Source organism: Theobroma cacao, chromosome 1 (genome assembly GCF_053813885.1).
Source record: "Theobroma cacao isolate CCN51 chromosome 1, ASM5381388v1, whole genome shotgun sequence".
NCBI classification, from domain to species: domain Eukaryota; kingdom Viridiplantae; phylum Streptophyta; class Magnoliopsida; order Malvales; family Malvaceae; genus Theobroma; species Theobroma cacao.
The window spans coordinates 8,992,984-9,011,704 of record NC_142639.1 but is presented as its reverse complement, the minus strand read 5'-3'; the positions used below and the strand labels follow the sequence as shown (position 1 = coordinate 9,011,704).

General features: G+C 34.4%; 1 protein-coding gene across 2 annotated transcripts; it reads right to left on the bottom strand.

The window, feature by feature from the left end:
* Positions 1-11,098: 11,098 nt before the first annotated feature.
* Positions 11,099-14,621, bottom strand: LSH10 (LIGHT-DEPENDENT SHORT HYPOCOTYLS-like protein (DUF640)). Of its 2 annotated transcripts, none has more exons than XM_088802907.1 (2): positions 13,910-14,621; positions 11,099-11,418 (listed from the first exon to the last, which is right to left on the bottom strand). In XM_088802907.1, exon 1 carries the CDS (start codon positions 14,609-14,611, stop codon positions 13,943-13,945), a length of 669 nt encoding a protein of 222 aa, XP_088659033.1. In that variant the 5' UTR covers positions 14,612-14,621; the 3' UTR covers positions 11,099-11,418; positions 13,910-13,942. The 2 variants fall into 2 exon arrangements, with proteins under 2 accessions (XP_088659033.1, XP_007048693.2); XM_007048631.3 differs by having other exon boundaries at positions 11,099-11,408; positions 13,910-14,616.
* Between the last annotated feature and the right edge of the window lie 4,100 nt (positions 14,622-18,721).

The following is an 18,721-nucleotide window of genomic DNA, read 5'->3' as shown; positions in this document are numbered from 1 at the left end:
GCAACAAACTAGCATGGAAGCAACCGCACCAAACCAATGCAGCAACTCCCTATAGCAATTCTTGAGCTAAAAGTAGAGTCCAAACATCAAGGAGATCAAAGAAATGCATCCAACTCCATAACAAAAAGGAAGATAATTGAAACAACAGGTAAGCCACCAAAATCCTCATTGAAAACCAACCAGTGGAACACCCCCTAGCTCTTCTCACCATTCAGGCACACTTGTTGGACACTTCCCATCTTTCCTCTCCCCCATGCACTGCAATCCAGCGACTACTTTTCCCCCCCAACCTTTTTTATCCCCTTTCTACAGAAAGAGAAGAATAGCCCCCAAAGCAAAAACAAACAACCACACCCCCTAGATAACATCCAAAGACCCCTGCCCATCAATATCCCTACCGCCCCTTGAGAACAAAAACAGAACCCCTGTGATGGTTCCTAAGGACCAATGAGCCACAAGCATGCATGAAGTGGAGTCGAAAACAAGAGCTCCAAGGTCAAGCCATGCCATCAAGATCATATGGTAATAACTATCTACAAAAAGCATCTCTCATCAGCTTTCAATAGTCCACTCTCAAAATCCATACAAAGCCCAATTAATGAGAATCTAAATACAACTTAACCTACCCCTCCCTCTTGTCTCTTTCTCTATCCTCCTATGAAAAAGAAAAAGTAAAAAAACCAACCTCTGTGGAAGAGCCTCAAAGTAGAAATCAAGTGGTTAATAATGAGTTTGTGACCAACACACAAGGAGACGAGAGGAAAGGTAATTTTCTAGCCACTCGCTACCCACCCAAAACTCCCTCTAGTGTCACATGCATATTGAGGAATTAAAAGCGAGTGCATGATCACAATTCCTCCCTCAAAGTCTTATCATAGCCCCGTACCCCCCCAATTGAGGCAAGCAAATCACTAATCAAGCAAGAATATTATGGCATTAATACCATGCTTCATTCTTACAATTCCTTGTCATTTTTTTTATTTTTCTTTTCTTTCCATTTTCTATTTTTTTTCTTATTGATTGTTTCTTTTTCTTCACTTTTGCTTGTTTCTTCTTCTTTTTTTTCCTCTTTTTTTTAATATTAAAATCTTGGTAGCTCACTAGCCATCGTGACTTGATCGATGGATGAATAAATAACAAAAAATCAAAAATAAAACTCCGAAGACACCTGCACGCATTTAATAAAGCCATCAAAACATCACCTTCATGTAAAAGGAGCATAGGGAAAATAAATCATAACGATCTGGAAATACAAGATCAAAAATCCCTATCGAAGCCCACATGTCCCCTTTTTTTTATAAAAAATTCTCCTCCGTTGACTAGTCCTAGACTACAATGAGATCTCTTTATCTCTAAACCCTCGACTTAGCAAACTCATCTACCAACCCGTTAGCTTCCCTAGAAACCTTTCTAACTTGCCACTCCCTTGTTTTATTCTTGATACCATCAAAGCCTAGAATCTCTCTCTTTATCCATTATGGGCCTTTCTCAAGATGTTGGACCTAATTGATAGCATTCTTTGAATCGTTCTCAATTAAGGTAGTGACTCCCTACTCATTTTGAAGCTTGAAACAATTTGAAGGCTTCCTTAATTGCCAACACTTTAGCTACATTGGCTTCAGTGACTCCCACAGGTTTTGAGAACAATAGTTTCACGGCTCTTGCCTTATCTCTTAATACTCTTCCTATGGTAGCTTGACCTAGGCTCCCCCTAGCTGCTTCATCTACATTGTATTTAAGCCATCCCTTGTTGGGTGGTTCCCACTCCACATTCCTCCCTGTCTTGGCTACTTTAATAATAAGCAGTTTAAATTTAAGATACCTAATAGTATCGTTTAATTGATAGAAATCTCTTAGGCACTTTGCCTTTGCCCACCATTCTACCCTGTACTCTAACTAAATTAAGACATTGGTCAATATCCCATATCTTACCACGGAACGTTACCTCATTCCTCATTAGCCAGATAGACCAAGTGATAGCATAAAAGGCCATGTGCCATACTCTCTTGTCTCTCCTTAGGACTAGTTTATTCCAGTCAAGGAAGAAGTTTATAATTATATAATGTGCCACCCATTTAATGCCCCACAAATTGGTCCACCGCGACCAAACTTTCCAACTTTCAACCAATCCAAAAAAATAGATGGTCAACTGTTTTCTCACCAACCTTACAAAGGACACACATTGTAGAGTCTGCTCTAAGTAAGCTTCTCTTAACTAACTTAACTTTAACTGTCACCCTACCTCTAAGAATTTTCAAGTGAAAAATTTCAACTATCATCTGGGCAATCCTTAACCAAACCTTCCTTTAATGTTCATTCCGAACTCTTTTCTTTTTAGCCATAAATCGACAATACCAACTCACTGAGTATTCTCCACTCGACCTTCACTTCCATACAACTGTATCTTCATACCTTTTCGCCACAAGATTTTGATTAATGATCGTAAGTAGTTGCTCCCATTGTTCCTCTTCCTACCCAAATAGATTTCTTTTCAATTCCACTTTACACCTCCATTCCCCTTCCACCCACTAATCGAACGCCTTTATTTTCCCACTCTTGTTAATGGCGAGTGAGTAAATCCTTAGAAATGTCTGTCATAAAATATACCCTTCAATCCACTCTTTATTCCACAAATCTGACCATTCCCCTATACCTAAAATGAAGCTCAACCCCTCCCGAATGATCAAGCTACCCTTTTCTTATTTTCTAATAGGTTTAATAATATTATTTCAAATGAAGGATTGCTTATTCAATTTTTCTAGATTTGGGATTAGCCCATGAGGATCACTCTCTTCTTTGTCTGCCAATGCCGGCTTCCACAAGCTATTCCGCTCATTCTCATATCTTCATATCCATTTATTAAGTAATCTCATATTTTTGTCTGAAGATCAGTCTATCTAAGTCCACTAAATTCCTTATAAGTTCAAATTGATCCTTAATCCACAAAATAAATCCTCCCAGTTTTCAATGTCCCACACTAAAGAAATCTCCTTAGGATATACTCCAACTCTTGACTTACCCCTATCGGCATTCTAAATAAGGACATGAAAAAAATTAGTAGACTAGTAAGGATCGGTTTAATAAGTGTAACATGACCCCCCCAAAGACAGTAGCCTACCTTTTCATCCGGCTAGTCTACTTTTAAATTTTTTCACCATCAGTCTCCACATCTCCTTCGAGTTAGTTTTGACCCTTATGGAATGGCTTAAGTATTTCAAGGAGAATCTCTCCCTTTTACATCCAATCTTACTCTCTCATTCCTCTACCAACCTATCCTCAACACCCACTCCAAAAAGACTATTCTTTTGGAAATTAATGCACAAACTTGAGATTAATTGGAAGCTCCTCAAAATCTACTTCACATTCATAATCAACTTCCATTTTGGCATGCACATAATCATTTTATCATCCATAAATTACAAGTGGAAGATATTTCCAATATCAATTTCGATGCATTATCTTGATTTAACCTCCTCACTCATAAGAACACTAAACGCTTCAGCTGCATAGTTGAAAAGAAAAGGGGAGAGCGGGCATCCTTGCTTTAGTCCCCTCCTTATTATAAACTACCTAGTAGGAACCCCATTCATTGGAATTGAAATTCTAGTCATAAAGATGCACTCTCTAATCCAACCTCTCTATTGCTCCTCAAACCCTATCTTTCCTAACACAAAATCCATAAACCTGAGATTAATTTGAAGTTCCTCAAGATCTACTTCACATTCCTAATCAAATTCCATTATAGCGTGCACTTAATCATTGTATCATCCATAAATTACAGGTGAGAGATATTTCCAATATCAATTCCTTTGCATTCTCTTGATTTAATCGCCTCACTCATAAGAACATTCGACGCTTCGGCTACACAATTGAAAAGAAAAGGGGAGAGTGGGCACCCTTGTTTTAGTTCTTTCCTTATCATAAACTGCCTAGTAGGAACTTCGTTCACTAGAACTGAAATTCTAGTTATAAAGATGCACACTCTAATTTAACCTCTCTATCTCTCTTCAAACCTCATCTTTCCTAATATAAAATAAAAAAAGTCTCGATTGACTGTATTATAAGCTTATTCAAAATCAATCTTAAAAAATAGCCTCATTCTTTATTTTTCCTCATGACATCCACCACTTCATTTGCTATAAGAGCACAATCCACTAATTATTTTCCTTTGATGCTTCCTACTAGACTTATTGATCGGTAATCCTTGATGCTCTTCGGGTATTGTATTTGGGTATAAGGGTGATGAACGTGGCATTAGCATATCCATCAATGTTCCCAATCTCAAAAAATTTTCCTATAAAGCTCATTAACTTTTTTTTAATCACTTACCTTTGACTTTTAAAAAATTCAAGTTAAACCCGTCAGGCCTCGGAGCTTTATTCCCATCACATGAGTCAATGGCAACCACATTTATTCCTTAGTAAACTCCTTCTCCAACTTGCATGCTTTATTCCTCTCCAAGACCTTAAATGTGTCACCCAACTTTTTAACCTTAGCTACATGGTCTTCTCTATAAATCATCTCAAAAAGGTTGGCAATACTATCCTTTAACTGTTTTGGCTCTTTTATAATTTGATTCTCTATTTTGAGACATGGAATGAAGTTAGACCTCTTTCTCGATGATGCAACTGAGTGAAAAAAACATAGTGTTTATATCTTTTTTAATATACCATTTGACCCTTGACTTCTGATGCTATTATCTTTCCTCATCTTTATGGAGTTTTCATAATTCACCTTTCTTGGTCCTCACAATATCCCTCCACTCTTGAGGCCTATCTCCCCGTACTATTTCTTCTTTTGCATCTTGAATGATTTTTTCAATTTCCACCACCTTCTTTTGCTCATCACTTAACTCTTTTTGTTGCCACTCCTTAAACATTGGTTTGATTTCCTTTAATCTCCCCGAAATATCTCACTATTTACCTTTATCACTCTCTGCTTCCTCCTAAGCTCTCTTAAACATATGCCCAAAGGTATGCTCGTCAAGCTAATGGTTAAAAAACCTAAAGGGTTTCAGTCCTCAGTCCATTCCTATTTCCCTTAGGGTTATCGGATTATGATCTAACAATGAAGACGGTAATCTTTTTTGCACAAGTTCATCGAACCCATTCAAAATCCCCTTACTTACTGAAAATATATCAAGCCTACTAAACGTTTCATTTTCCTTAAAATTTCTATAAGTGAATTCACCTTCATTCATCGGTAAGTCAATTAGCTCCATAACCTCAATTCATCTCTTAAACTGGTCAATGGTATGACCATTTTAACTTTTACCTACTATCTCCTCCCTACTAATGATGACATTGAAATTGCCCCATATACACCATGATCCACTTATAGAGCTTATTATTCCCTGAATTTCCTCCCGAAGTCTATGTCTCTCACTATCCATGTTCGGAGCATAGATATTGCCTATCCCGCATCTAAAGTTCTATTTCTTCACTACTCCTACAAGCAGTATGAACTCAATGCTCTATTAGATATAAAAAAATTCATCACTCCACATTGCTAATAACCCTTCTGATGCACCCTATGAGACTACCATTTTGTGCTGATATGGATTACTCTCCCAAATTGACCTAACCACTTTATCTTCAACTATCTCTAATTTGTTTCTTGTAGGAACAACTTATCGGGTTTTTTTCTCAACACCAACTGCCTTACAACTCTTTTCTTTACTCTCTACCCTAGCCCTTTAATGTTCCACGTAATCAATTTCATAAGATTCGTGAAACAGCTTAACAAGAAAAAAGTAGCTAAAAAGCACGTCTTACTTTTCTAAGCTGTATCTGGAGGTGGTACGCGCCTTTCCCTCTATCTGCCTTGTTTAGTTTCACTAGTCTTTGGATGACTGATGCTTTATCCTTTTTAAAAGCTAAGCCTAATTTTTTCATTAGATCCTAAATTTTTTCTGCCTCACTTCTTGTTGCTAGATTTCTGCTTCGAATATTGGAGTTTGAAATGGACTTATCAATATGAACTTCTTCCTCCACATCAACAGCTCTTATTTCCTCATCTGTTTTTTCTCTAACCTTTCTTTTTTTTTTCTGCTAGATTTGCTTGATTTTGGTGAGGTTGTTCTAGTTTTTCCATTAGCTTTATTTTTCTCATAACTACTACCACCCTCACTTGACCCCTTTTTATTCTTTTAACAAATCTGAAGAGAAATGTTTGAAATAGTTTCTCGCTTTTTTGCTTCGTCGCACGGTTATTTTGATCCACCTTTCATTATTTGAACTTAGTTCCAAGTTCAACTCTTCGCTTGGGTGGCCCTTCCTGTTTCCTTCTATAGAGCATGTTAACTCCATATTCATATTGCCTGCAGATCTAGCATTGGTTGACTTGCCAACTTAGCACTGCCACCCTTCATAACGCCATTAGACAAATCAAACTTTTTGCCCAAATTATCAAGCTCATTTCCCTGCTCACTTTAGTGCTGTGGTTCTCTCATATTCTGACTTGATGAACGGAGCAAGCTGTGAAGTGAATTTTTAAAACCATTGTTGCTTTGGTCCATTAGTTGCCTGGCTAATTCTTCCCCCAAGTTTTGATCCATGACCCCTAGCTCTATCTTACCATTCGGCCTAACAATACCCATAGGCCTACTAAAGCAATTAAACATTAAGCCTCCCATTTGGCTTCCATTAATAGAATAATCTTTTGGGGCACTTTTCTTTTAAGATTGAGTTTGAATTTGTCACCCATTAGTTCGAATTTTCTTCAACAACATAAAATTTCTTTGTGGGCCATAGCCTATACTCCAATTCGATTATTGCCCCAACCCATGACCATCTTTTTTGAGTACTGGCCTTTCTTTTCATTTTCACATCGCTTATCACTTCCTTTCTTCCAATATTTCCTTCCTTATACTCTTTTTTTTTTAACCTTTATCCACCTTTTCAATGCTTGGTTCCTTTTTTAAGCTCTGAGATTCTACTTCTTTATTCCTCAAATCTCACCTTTTGTCCCTTGACTTGGTAGAACATTCTTTTCTACAGAATGACTTTAATTTGAAATTCGCTAGCTCTCTTCCTAATATTGTACAATCTTGTATCTCAACGTCAATTAACTCGTTTATTATGGTTAATTGGTCAACCTCCATGATTGGAGCTTTTCTAATGAACTCTTGTTGGACTTCTGAAATAACCTTACCATAATTACCCTCTAGTTGGACCTCTTTGTCAATTGAGTAAACCTTTAAGTTATCATTAAGTTCATCCCTAGCGATGCTCACGTAAACATTATGAATTCTCCATTTCGCCTTAAGCATTACGCTTGATGGAATAGTAAACCTACTATTGACTTTCACCAACAACAAAGCTCTGTCCAACCTTTCTCTTTTAAAGGTAGTTCTGTCCACCCTTACTAGCTCACCCTAATAGTTTATCACTGCTTTAAAAGTATTGGGATGCTAGAGCTTGATTGGGACCTCTTCAAGCTTAATCTAAATCATCACTTCACTTTCTGTTCTTGATATATCGACTAGTATGAGTGATTCAAACCATTTCTCAAAAGTGTTCTAGTAATTCTCCAGAATTACAACCATTTCATCATACGTTTCAAAGGTCACCAACATTGCGAGTCCTTCCACGTCCCTTACTTGGACAGAGAAACCCTCTTTCATCAACCTATCTTGCACTAGCCCGTAATCTAGTTTTCTACATAGTTTTCCTATTGTGCTAAACTTAACCTAGTCCATTGCCTCATCAGGAATGTTGGTGCTCACTGTTGCATTCCTAAAATCAAGTTGACCTGAAGGTTTCTGTCCTGCTGTTTGTTTCGAGATATTGCCATAATTTCACTTTACTATTTTATTTTACTTCTCTTTTGTACTTGGCTTGATCGACCCCCCCCAAAGTCTTGCTAGTGTCTTTTTTCCCACCTGTGACAACATTTTTAAACGTCATTTCGTCAACTCTATATTTTTTAGTTCTAAGAACCTTTTCACCTCTGTTTGTTACACTTTTCGCCTTTGCCACCATCGGCTTTCTCCACGGTTGAACCTTTCGCACCACAACTCTCCCATCAATCGATTGGTGACCCCTCACTTGAGTGCTTGTTCCATTTTGTTTTTGTTGCAATAATGAACAAAAGGAAAGTTTACTCCCTTGGACTTGTCTTCAGCAACCCTTTGAGGAATATAGGCATCAACCACTCTTCCATATTCCTCGAATGCTCCCTTAATGGTTGTCCATGAAAGCCTTTTGCTCAAGTTGTCTCTAAACATTGAGTGAAGGCTCTCGAGCCACCTCCGGCCACCTTCATTATGGTTCCAAGCACTTTTGCTCATGTTCCGAGCACCTTGATCTTCCTCTCTCATCAATTGTTAACAATTCAACAACTGCAACCAACTCTCATGTTGTCACGTTATCAAGCCACGTTATATGTAATGTGGATTAAAAAATCAATTGATATAATCAATGATTTTAATAGAGTTAAGGGCTTGTGTGAGTACAAAATAAAAGAAAACATGTATTTTGAATATAAAAAAAGAAAGTGAAATAGTTCAAGAGTTTTTTTTTCATATTTAAGCCTTATAAAAGATATCCTAAATTTTAATTGTAATTAACACCAGATAAATCCCTAAGTTATTTTCCCCCCTTAATTAGCCTAAAGAAGCCAAAACCATCAAAGTAAAAAATTAAAAAAAAATGCATAAAATTGTTGAAAAACAGTTAGTAGATGAAGAATGGATCATTCAAACTCGTGAACTTAAACAGGGAAATAGTGGCTTCAGATCAATTATCAAAGGGTCTAGGCCTTCTCCGCATGCAAAGGGTAAGTCACTAGGCGCCTATAAGTCAAGTTTGCCGCGTTATTAAGGATACTAAATTTATTGATTAATCCAATGAAAGTGACGAGATTTATGTGCGAAGACAAAAGGTTCAATCCTCAGTACAGGGATTCATTGAATGTAATGATATGCAGTCATACCATTTCCTCCTAGATTCTTCATCTTATGTAGGAGTTTCTTTTTCCTTCTAGTACATATATTATATTAAAACAACGATAAATTCTAATTGAGTTTTGATTATTTTCATGGACTAGCCAAGTTAATGGGGCCCTGTAATTAACAAAAGTAGGTTTAATTTAGGAAGTTAGATTTAGGAAAGGGTAAGGGTTTGTTCCTTTAATTCAATGCTATCCATCCAAAGGGCTCGAAGCTCGAAGAAAAAGACAAACTTTTGGCTTCAATTAGAAAGAGGCTAAATTTTTATAACCATTGGCAGCTGTTAAGAGGTCAGTTTCACTTTGGTTTCTGCAATATTAAGAAAAGAGTTTTTAAGCATGCTCCCCCTCGAAGGAACACATATAAACCGGTAATAGCAGTCTCTAAATATGCCAAATCCCCATCTTCCAATACCTTTCTTATAGAAGAAAAGCTACTGCTTTGGAAATAATAATTCCCAACCCCTAAGTAGCAACCCAAAGTTCATTAATTAAATACTTGAAGGACCATTGCAAATTTTCTACCTACGTATACTAGCACTCACTATGATACGGAGCAATGCTTAATTTCTTGTGATTTGCTTTTTCAGCCAAAGCTACTTTAGTCTTGTCTTTTCCTATACTGTTAAAAAATTAATGACCAGATCACCATTTAATTGGTGTCGATTCCATCTGTTTTTACCCATCGAGTCTTGTTAGAAGCATGAAAACTGGCTATGTTCTTTTTTTATTTCAAAGGCATCTGTATTGATTTCATTCATGGGATTTGCATTACAAAAAAAATTACCATGATAAAGGTATTAATGCAGGCAACACACAAAGGTAGTACAGTAGTAGCTCTAGCTATATTCTGTGTATGAAGTGATAAGGTCTTTATTTCTCTTCTTTTCATCCTCATGTCTTTTCATAGGTGATACTTCTCTTTTCCATGGAAAGAAGCCACTGCTCCCATGGGGCCCGGGGGCGGGGGGGGTGGTGGTGGGGCGGGGAAAGAAGTGATGGTCCATGACTTGATTTGTTGACCACTGGTTTGGTAATGAATTAGTCACGGTTTTTCAAATAAAAAATTTGTTCCAATAATTAATCTTATTTTAACAGCGCTCGTTTATCGAGGACATCCTCCTCTTTCACTAGAGATATCCCATTATTCCCTCAACAATTATCAACATGCAACATACTTCATAAATTAATGTATCCAAAATTTGGAGTATCTAATACCTTAGTTCAATCAAAATAAATATGCATAATATAATTCAGTTATTAACCATACATACAAATATTTTTAAGTACTCAAAAATAAAGAATTTTCAAATATAGGAAGCTGGGACAAAGCTTAGTTCACAAGGTGCTTAGGATGAGTTGTTTTTTTTTTTTTTCTTGAAAAGTACTTGGGATGAGTAGTTAAAAAGATACTATATAAGAATTAAAATCGAAAAAAATTCAAATTTATAGAAATTGATAATAAATATTTGTAGAAGAATTATTTATAAATGAATTTACTATAAACTGTCAATGGTAAAAGAAATTTGCATTAGTTTAAGATATGTTGTTAACATTTACGTAATTGTTTGTATGACACAATTATATATTATATATTACATTCTTTCAAGTAATGAAACTTCTCATTTTGCTTTTCAAAAAAAAAATATTATATATTACATGAAATATGTTTGTATTTATTGATGTTTAGTGAAATTATAAATAAAAAAAAGGATGAAAGTACTAAAAAACCGACAGAAAAGCCTTCTATAAATTCGACTTAAGGACAAAAAAAGAGACACCCTTTCGTAAGATACGAAGTAATAAACCCTAAGATATATTAATATTGCATGACCGATCTAAGCAGGCCCTTCATTTTTCGATTGTTTTTCTTTGAAAGTAGTATGTATGCTCACCGAATGAAGCCATGCTTTCTCATCATTTTTGGTCTCAAATGCAATATATATTCCATTTGAAAGTGGTGGAGAGGCATTCGCTGTTGGGTGCTCTTAGAAGTTTAATGGCAAAGCAAGCCAACATTAATCGAAAGCCCAGAGCGTATACCATTCTGAATTAATAACATGGAATATGGGAATGGACAATAGGGTTTAACGTACAGGAAATTAACGGAAGCTAATAACGACAGATGGATGTCAATTAGGTGTGCATATTAAGGGACAGAGAATATATATTATGATATGATCATTATTATGAATATTTGGAATAGGAAGTTTAGGCATAAAATGGACATATTCATGTAAAGAGTTGGTGATCATCTACTAAGAGCTTACAAAAATAACCATAACACAAACAAAATGGAGACTCTTAACCAGCACGCGAAGAGAGTTATGTACACCCAACTCCCTTTAATTATAGCTATTGGCAAGTACAAAATGCTGAAAACCCCAAACTGAGCTGAATCTTCAATTGATTTTATCTTTTAACAATCCCCTTCCATTTGATTCTTTTGTCATGTAATCCTGCATGAAACTACATCATCAGTTCAACATGTCTGCACAGCTTTATCTGGATATATAGCAAATCTCTCTTTTTTTTTCATGAAGCATTTATACGTGCGTGTGTGTATATATGTACACATGTACATACACGTATCTTACATGTGTATGTATGTAAAATGAAAATAAAATCGCAATAATGTCAAAACACCAAAATGCTAAGTTGTAGGTATACGTGCAGCAACAAACCAAAGAAACAAATTAACAAGTAGGATTTGCCTTCTATCAAAGCAGTACTTCCAAAATTGCAATTACTATGTGCATGTTGAAGGCCTAGGTTTATTTAAGTGACTAGCCTAATAGTATCTTCCTCCTAAACAAAGATAGAGGTTTTAGATTCAGATCTTAATATTTGAGTAGAGTGGGTAAAAGGGATGAAAGATATTTCTTTTCCTTAATTTTTTGTAACTAACCAATATATCTAAGAAAGGCTTAATTATGTTCATAAATGAGAACTGACATGTAAAAGCTCATGAATGCCATACATTGATATGTCCTAATTAAAAGTCCTGAAAGGAATGTTTAAACTTTTTAAAACCAACCGTACGTGATTCCAAGAAAGATGGCAAATGAGGTTGTCTACAAATTCAAATGATAACATAATAACACAAATTCATTGGTGCTTGATAAAGCTAGGAGGAAACATATAGTGACTCGATCTCTTTGGTACATATATAGGGACCTTAAACGAGAAACATTGATGTAAATTGTCCTAGTCGAAAAGTAAACTGAAATATCCAAGTTGAAAAAAAGGCGAGGCTGTGGAACTCCTAATGACCCTAATGTTATTGACTCTGAGGAATTTTAATCTACTTGGTTGAATTTTGATAGTTTTGCACCTTTTCTAAGTATTTTTCTCTAATGTCTTGTTGGTCATGCAATTTTATGTATAGAAATGGTCGACAAAAGGCAAAATTACATTTTTCTTATATGAAAATGTAGAAGAAATTTGGCATACTTTCTACATAAGTTGGTCTAGAAAAAGAAAAGAAAGAACCCTACCTTCATTCCAAGAATGTTTCTCCATATACATCGCCTTAGCCAACATTTCAAATAATAATTACTAAAGGAAGAGCTATACTATACTATATAGAATCGATGGAGAGAAGATGATGAACAAGAGAGACAAGAACACGTGAACTTTTAAGCGTAAAATAGAAACTTAAAAAAATACAAAGTTTTAAAGAAAAAAAATGTATTCTTTTGATGCCTAAAGCTCAGCCATTTGATGAACCCAACAAAACTTTACCTCGAACCAAATCTTTAATCTGAAAACTAAAGTATATATTGCAAATGGAATAAACTTACTGTCCCACAAAATCTGATATTGGACAACATGCAATCTATTGAAGGTACAAAGGGCAACTACAAATGCAGATGCAAAATCTCAAAACTAGCCTTGCAAAGATCGTCTGCACTAAAGAAAAGCAAAATCAGTGGGGCATTAGTAAAATTGTTGTCATTGTTAACGTTAAACGAAAGAATTGTTAATTAATTAATTAGGCATTAGTTTTCGCCCTCATCGTAAAGATTCGCATTAATTATGTTAATTGAATTGAGCAAAAGCTACACAAAAAGCATGGATAAACACTAAACTATTAACTAAGTTGATTTGTTAAGAAACCTTAAACATTGATTAGTCGTTTGCTTTTAATCATTTGTATATTATATATTATATATTTGTAAACATGAAAAAGAGTATGATATCTCACTTGACCATTCATGGGGGCACAAAATCTGCAGAATCTTAAAAGAGCTAAATCAAGGAAAAGTTATCATGAAGTATCAAATATTAAATTTAGCAACTATTTATACAGTGTCTAATTATTTGCATAATTTTAGTTTGTTGTCTGTCTGGGTCTGAGTATGTGTGTGTGTGTGTGTGTGAGAGAGAGAGAGAGAGAGAAATCTTCCCCATAATACAAGCAGCTCTGTTGTTTCTATCTACTTTATAGAGTTACTACATTGTCACCATCTCACTAAATGTCTCCAAAGAGTACAAGATACCTAGTAGTAAAAGCTACTCAGTCCATCAGTAACATCACTCAGAGACTTCCATCAACCCAATGTTTATATACAAGTGTGTGCGTGTCAAAATGAAAATTAGGGTTCTTGTTTTCAGATATGAAGGTTCTAAATTTCAGTGGAAGCCAAAGGAAAATGGTTTACGATATTGAGGATTAATTAATTTGCATTTGGTATACCAGAAAATGAGTTAAGAAGTTATTGGTTTGTCTTTGTATGTCAGTAGCTACAGACAGCTTAATGTCATTTACTAGAGTACTATAAGAGTAACTAATTTAAATGTAAACAAAAATCACTTAAAAACAAGTCGTTTAATTCAGAAACTACATAAAGTTATTGATCTCATGAAATTGAGAATAATAGCACTGCTAGATCTAGCATTTTAAAGTGAAATTGTACATATGAAAGCATATTCAGAAGCGGGTAGATTGATAAATTACCATAAATAGTACGCCAGAAGAAGCCAAATGAATCTAAGAGAACTGCATGGTGGAGCTGGATTCATCAGTTCCCTTGCCTTGATTCGGCTTCTTCTTTTTCTTCTTATAAGGGATCCCCCTTGCCTTGGCTTGACACTCCCTGACCTCTCTGAGATAAACTCGAATAGCGCCGCTAGCGAAAGGATTGGTCTCAGGTGACCCTCCATTCTCTTCGTAGGCAGCTCTGAGCCTCCCGATAAGAGCATCAAGGCTGCCCCAAGCTTGCCTGAGCGGGCAAGTGCAAGGAGCAGGCGGCTCGGGTTGTCCGTAGAACATGCATCCCTGCAGGTGAACCTTGGTCTTGCCAAACTGATCCAGATATCGAAGGAAGTCTAGCACATGGTTGCAATTGCACTGTGAAAGAGGAACTGGGGGCCTCTGGTTCTTCAAGTACTGCCCAAAAGTATTCCAGTCCCTTCTCTTTTGTGACTCATAACGGCTAGGTGTTGCAGGTTGTTGCTGATGATCACCGGGAATCCTTGATGATCCTTCTGCTACATCCTTCCCTCTTTCGCTCGACATCTCGTTTTGATCGATGCAGATTAAACTTTCTTTTGCTAAATAAGGCAATAAATTAGGGGGGTTGAAGGTGGAGGTGAAAGGAATAGGAGAAGGGAGGGAGTGGAGGAACATGAAGTTCACATCAAGGGCCAAGCGAGACATGCCATTGGGCCATAAGAAGTTGCTTTCTATTCCTCTTTTTCTTCATCTTTCATTTGTATATTCTACTACTTAATAATAGTACTACAAATTAGCTATACATTTTTCCTATAAATCCACACAATAATTGTATGTTCTTTGTCAACATAAGCGTTATCATTTAATTGAAGCCGAATTACCATTAAACCCCAATCCCCACAAGCCCTCTCTGGTGATTTTTCTATAATTACTGCAAACAAGTTATAACTCTCTATAGTATCTGAACATTTGATTTATTGATTGGTACATAATTTTTCTATTTAAAAAGTAAAATTCTAATCTTCTTTTTCTAATTCTAAAAAAAAAAAAACTACAACTCTTTGTAATAAATCAACGCCCCAAATTAACTTTCATTTAGTTATTTATAAATTGAGTGTTATCAGTATTTGAAAACAGTTCTATTTATCTTTTTAATTTTTTGGTGTTTTACTTATATGAGTTGCAATTTGACTCATCAAACTCGTTTTAGCTTTCATATTTGACTCATTAAGTGGGCAATTAGATGTGAATGAGATCTACTATTCAGATTTGTTGTTGCTGTTTTGGTTGTCATTTTCAAAGGCAACGGGAATATATATTTTTGTTATGTGCATAGAAAACCCTGGAAGAATACATAAAATACAAAAACATATACCGATCCCAGGATATAATCCGGTTCTAGCTAGAACCAAAGCTTTGTTAGCTTTCTGGGAACATAATCACCATCTACCACATTCAATGGTCCCTTAATATAGCCTAAATGCATAAATATATACATTATTGTTTTTTCTCTCTTCCGTTGGGACTGACAGGACGTTATTAACATGCAATTCCTCTGCAGTATAAGATGAGAGATATGGGTTTTGAGCGTCCTCTTTTAAATACTTAGTTAACTTCATGGATATTTTGTACAATATCTGAATTGTTAAATATATTTGGTTTAGTAATAAGTCTAGGTATCTTTTCGCTAAAAAAGTAATTGAGTTTATTTTTTTTTATTTCAAAATTGTGGTTGTAAAATAGGAAAAGTAAACGTAATGTGTACGCAGTTTTTTTTTTTTTTAAAAAGCATCTTGTGAACATATTGTACTTCTAATATTACTAAATATTAGCGTCAGGGGGTAAATTAGCACAAAAAATTTACTCACTGGACCGAGTATACTTGTTCTTATTTCTTAAAATATATTAAAAATTATAAAGAAAGAGTAGTCCTTTGGCCTGTATCTATAAAAACTAAGAAAGATTGGGTTGGCATGTGATTATATTTTGGCATTAAACCTAATGCGGTTGATTTTGGTCATAACAAATAATTCTATCTTGTAATGATTTGGAAGTGAGGAAACCCGAGGTACAAGTCATTTTGATGGGAGATGACAGCCGACCAGTCTCTATGGGTCCTACGCGTGTACATTTAAGAGTACGCTAATGGCTTGTGGCCTCTTCTACTCCATATACAATTTTCCTGAATCTATGAATTTTCTGATTTTCTCCATTTCTCTAGATTAAATATGGGCTCCAGATGTCGAATTGAATTCGGTAAACAAAAACTTTTGCTTTCCTTGGAAGCTGTTGCATATTCTAACTAATTTCTACTTGCCCAAGCACTACTCGAATTATAGCCAGTTTTTTTTTTTGATATTACGATATTTTAATAATATAATACTTGAAAAAATTCTTAAATTATTCCAAAAATTTACATAACTTTAATCTTTTATTAGGTTCAATTAAACGAGCGTTTATATTTTTATTTTAAGTTAAATAAATCTTTATTATTAATAGTCGATTAATTATTATTAATCGAAATATCATTTATCATTTTATATCATATGACGATAATATGACATATTAACATATTGATAATTCTATTACATAAAGTTATTTTGTCACATTTTGGATATTAAAATAGCTAAGTTTTTGAGTGTTAGGTGCGGATTTTGCTAGTTTTAGTCAATTTTCTTAATTTAATTTAAATCATGTTGAGTCAATTTAGTTTAAGTTATTTTAGTTTAATTTAATATTAAATTGCTTTAAATTATTTTAAGTTTAGTTATTGCTGACCTATTTTATTGCTTTTGTAAGAAATTTGATAAAAAGACTTTATTTAGTGATAATCCGTACAAGTATGGTGATAGCTTCATTTATTTATGTTGTAGTATTTTGAGCATAACTCTCACTTCATAAGTCCAACTGACATTATTCTTAAGCCATTGGAAAGTAAAGAGACAGGACTACAACTTTTATGTTTACTACTTCATTTAATTTAGATCAGATTAAGGTGAAAATTACGTTGGAAGAGACTGAATTGCTGTAGTTTCTGCACAAGGCAGCATGAGAAAATGAAGGCTGCAGCCTTGGAAAGAAAGAGGCTGTGTCGCCTTTGATTCCCAAGCTGCCATATAAGGACCAGGGAGCACGGCGTTGTGGTGCCCTAGAAGAATTTAAGCCCTATATTGTAGCTGAGAGTAAGGCAACGCCAGCCATGGTGTCGTGTCGTTATTAAAAAATTCTACTTTTACGATTTTTTGAAAATTAGGGCTTTTGAGAAGTATTTAAAGGGCTTTTTTCAGATGTTTCAATTGAGGTATTCAAAGCAACTTTTCTAGAGAGAAGCCATCAATGAAAGCAAGAAAATAAGGGAAATCAAAGAAGATTAGAGATTTGAAAGCTTAAATTCTTTATTTCTCTCTATACTTTTATTCTTCTCCCACTTTTTTTGACTTTGATTAATGGTTAATTTTATTTAGATGATGTTTTTAGTAGATATTATGAACTAATTTACTTTTTCTAAGATTATGATTGAACTCAATATGTAATTTTGAATATTTTATCTCTCTTTTGTTTATTACCAATGGAATATGAGTTGTTTATTCCAATTTTGTGTTTAATGTTTTAAATTGCTCGACACTAATTAATTTGATTTGGATATTTAATTACAACTTATTAGATTAGGCTATGAATGGAATAAGATGTGTTCAAATTCACTTAGATATTTTTATCAATTCAATTTAGATAGACATATAGTAAACTAACTGAAAGAGATATTTTTATAAATCTCGATAGAGACTTATAAATAAATTGAGACTCTATGTTAACAATTCAATCCATTGAAGTAAGTTTCGAGAGAAAAAGAGGATTCAGATAAAGTGTTGAGGGATATAATAATCTTAGGTTTTTATTAATTGGATTTTTCTAAGTAAAGTTTTGTCAATTAGCTTTTAGATTTAATGTAGTTATTATTTAGTTTTAGTTTTGCTTTTAATTGATTACTTTAATTCGATTGTTGGAATAAAATTAGGTTGTACTAATTTTAGTATTTAGCAAAAGTTAGTACAATTCTCTATGAGAGTCGACACTTTACTTACTATTATATTATTTGTTATGATATGTACACTTGCGTGATAAAATCAACAACACATATTAAAATGGATGATGATGTGATATGTTGATGGGTTTGGTGACATTTTCACTCTCTATGTCAGCATCACATGAATATAAAATGATAAGTGATATTTTGACTACTAACAATTAGTCAACTGTTAGTGATAAGGGTCTATTTGACCCAAAATAAAAGCACATAAACTTTATTGAACATAATAGAAGAATAAGAACTTGTTTGAATTTTTTTAAATAGTTTAGAGGTTTTTGCCAAGCATTATACCTATCTTAATTAAAAAATAAATAATGACAAAAACCCAAACAAATAAATTAGCATATAGGGAAAAATTCAGCATAAAGTTGACTAATCCTACTAATGTTTAGACTTGAATATGAGATCTAGAGATTTGAGCATCCCTTCTTTACCAGTGAAACAAAATAACCTCAATCGCTATCCCTTTTAAACGTGAACTAATACAAGTAAGAAATTTCATATTCATTGAGCATAAAAAATAAGAATTTCATATTTATAAGAAAAACTATTTGTAGTAACTTCTATAATATTGTAAAAACAATAGTTTTAATATAAAGGTTGAGGAAATTATCCTTTTTTTTAGAAAGAAATAAAAATAGAATAATTACATCAATATAGTATGTGGGAATGAAATTCCCATAACATTGCTTAATAGGATTAATGCACTACTCCTAGGAGGATCCTTG

Bases quoted from the DNA above. Each gene is read 5' to 3' on its own strand.
- LSH10 (XM_088802907.1), bottom strand. From the start codon at position 14,611: ATGTCTCGCTTGGCCCTTGATGTGAACTTCATGTTCCTCCACTCCCTC.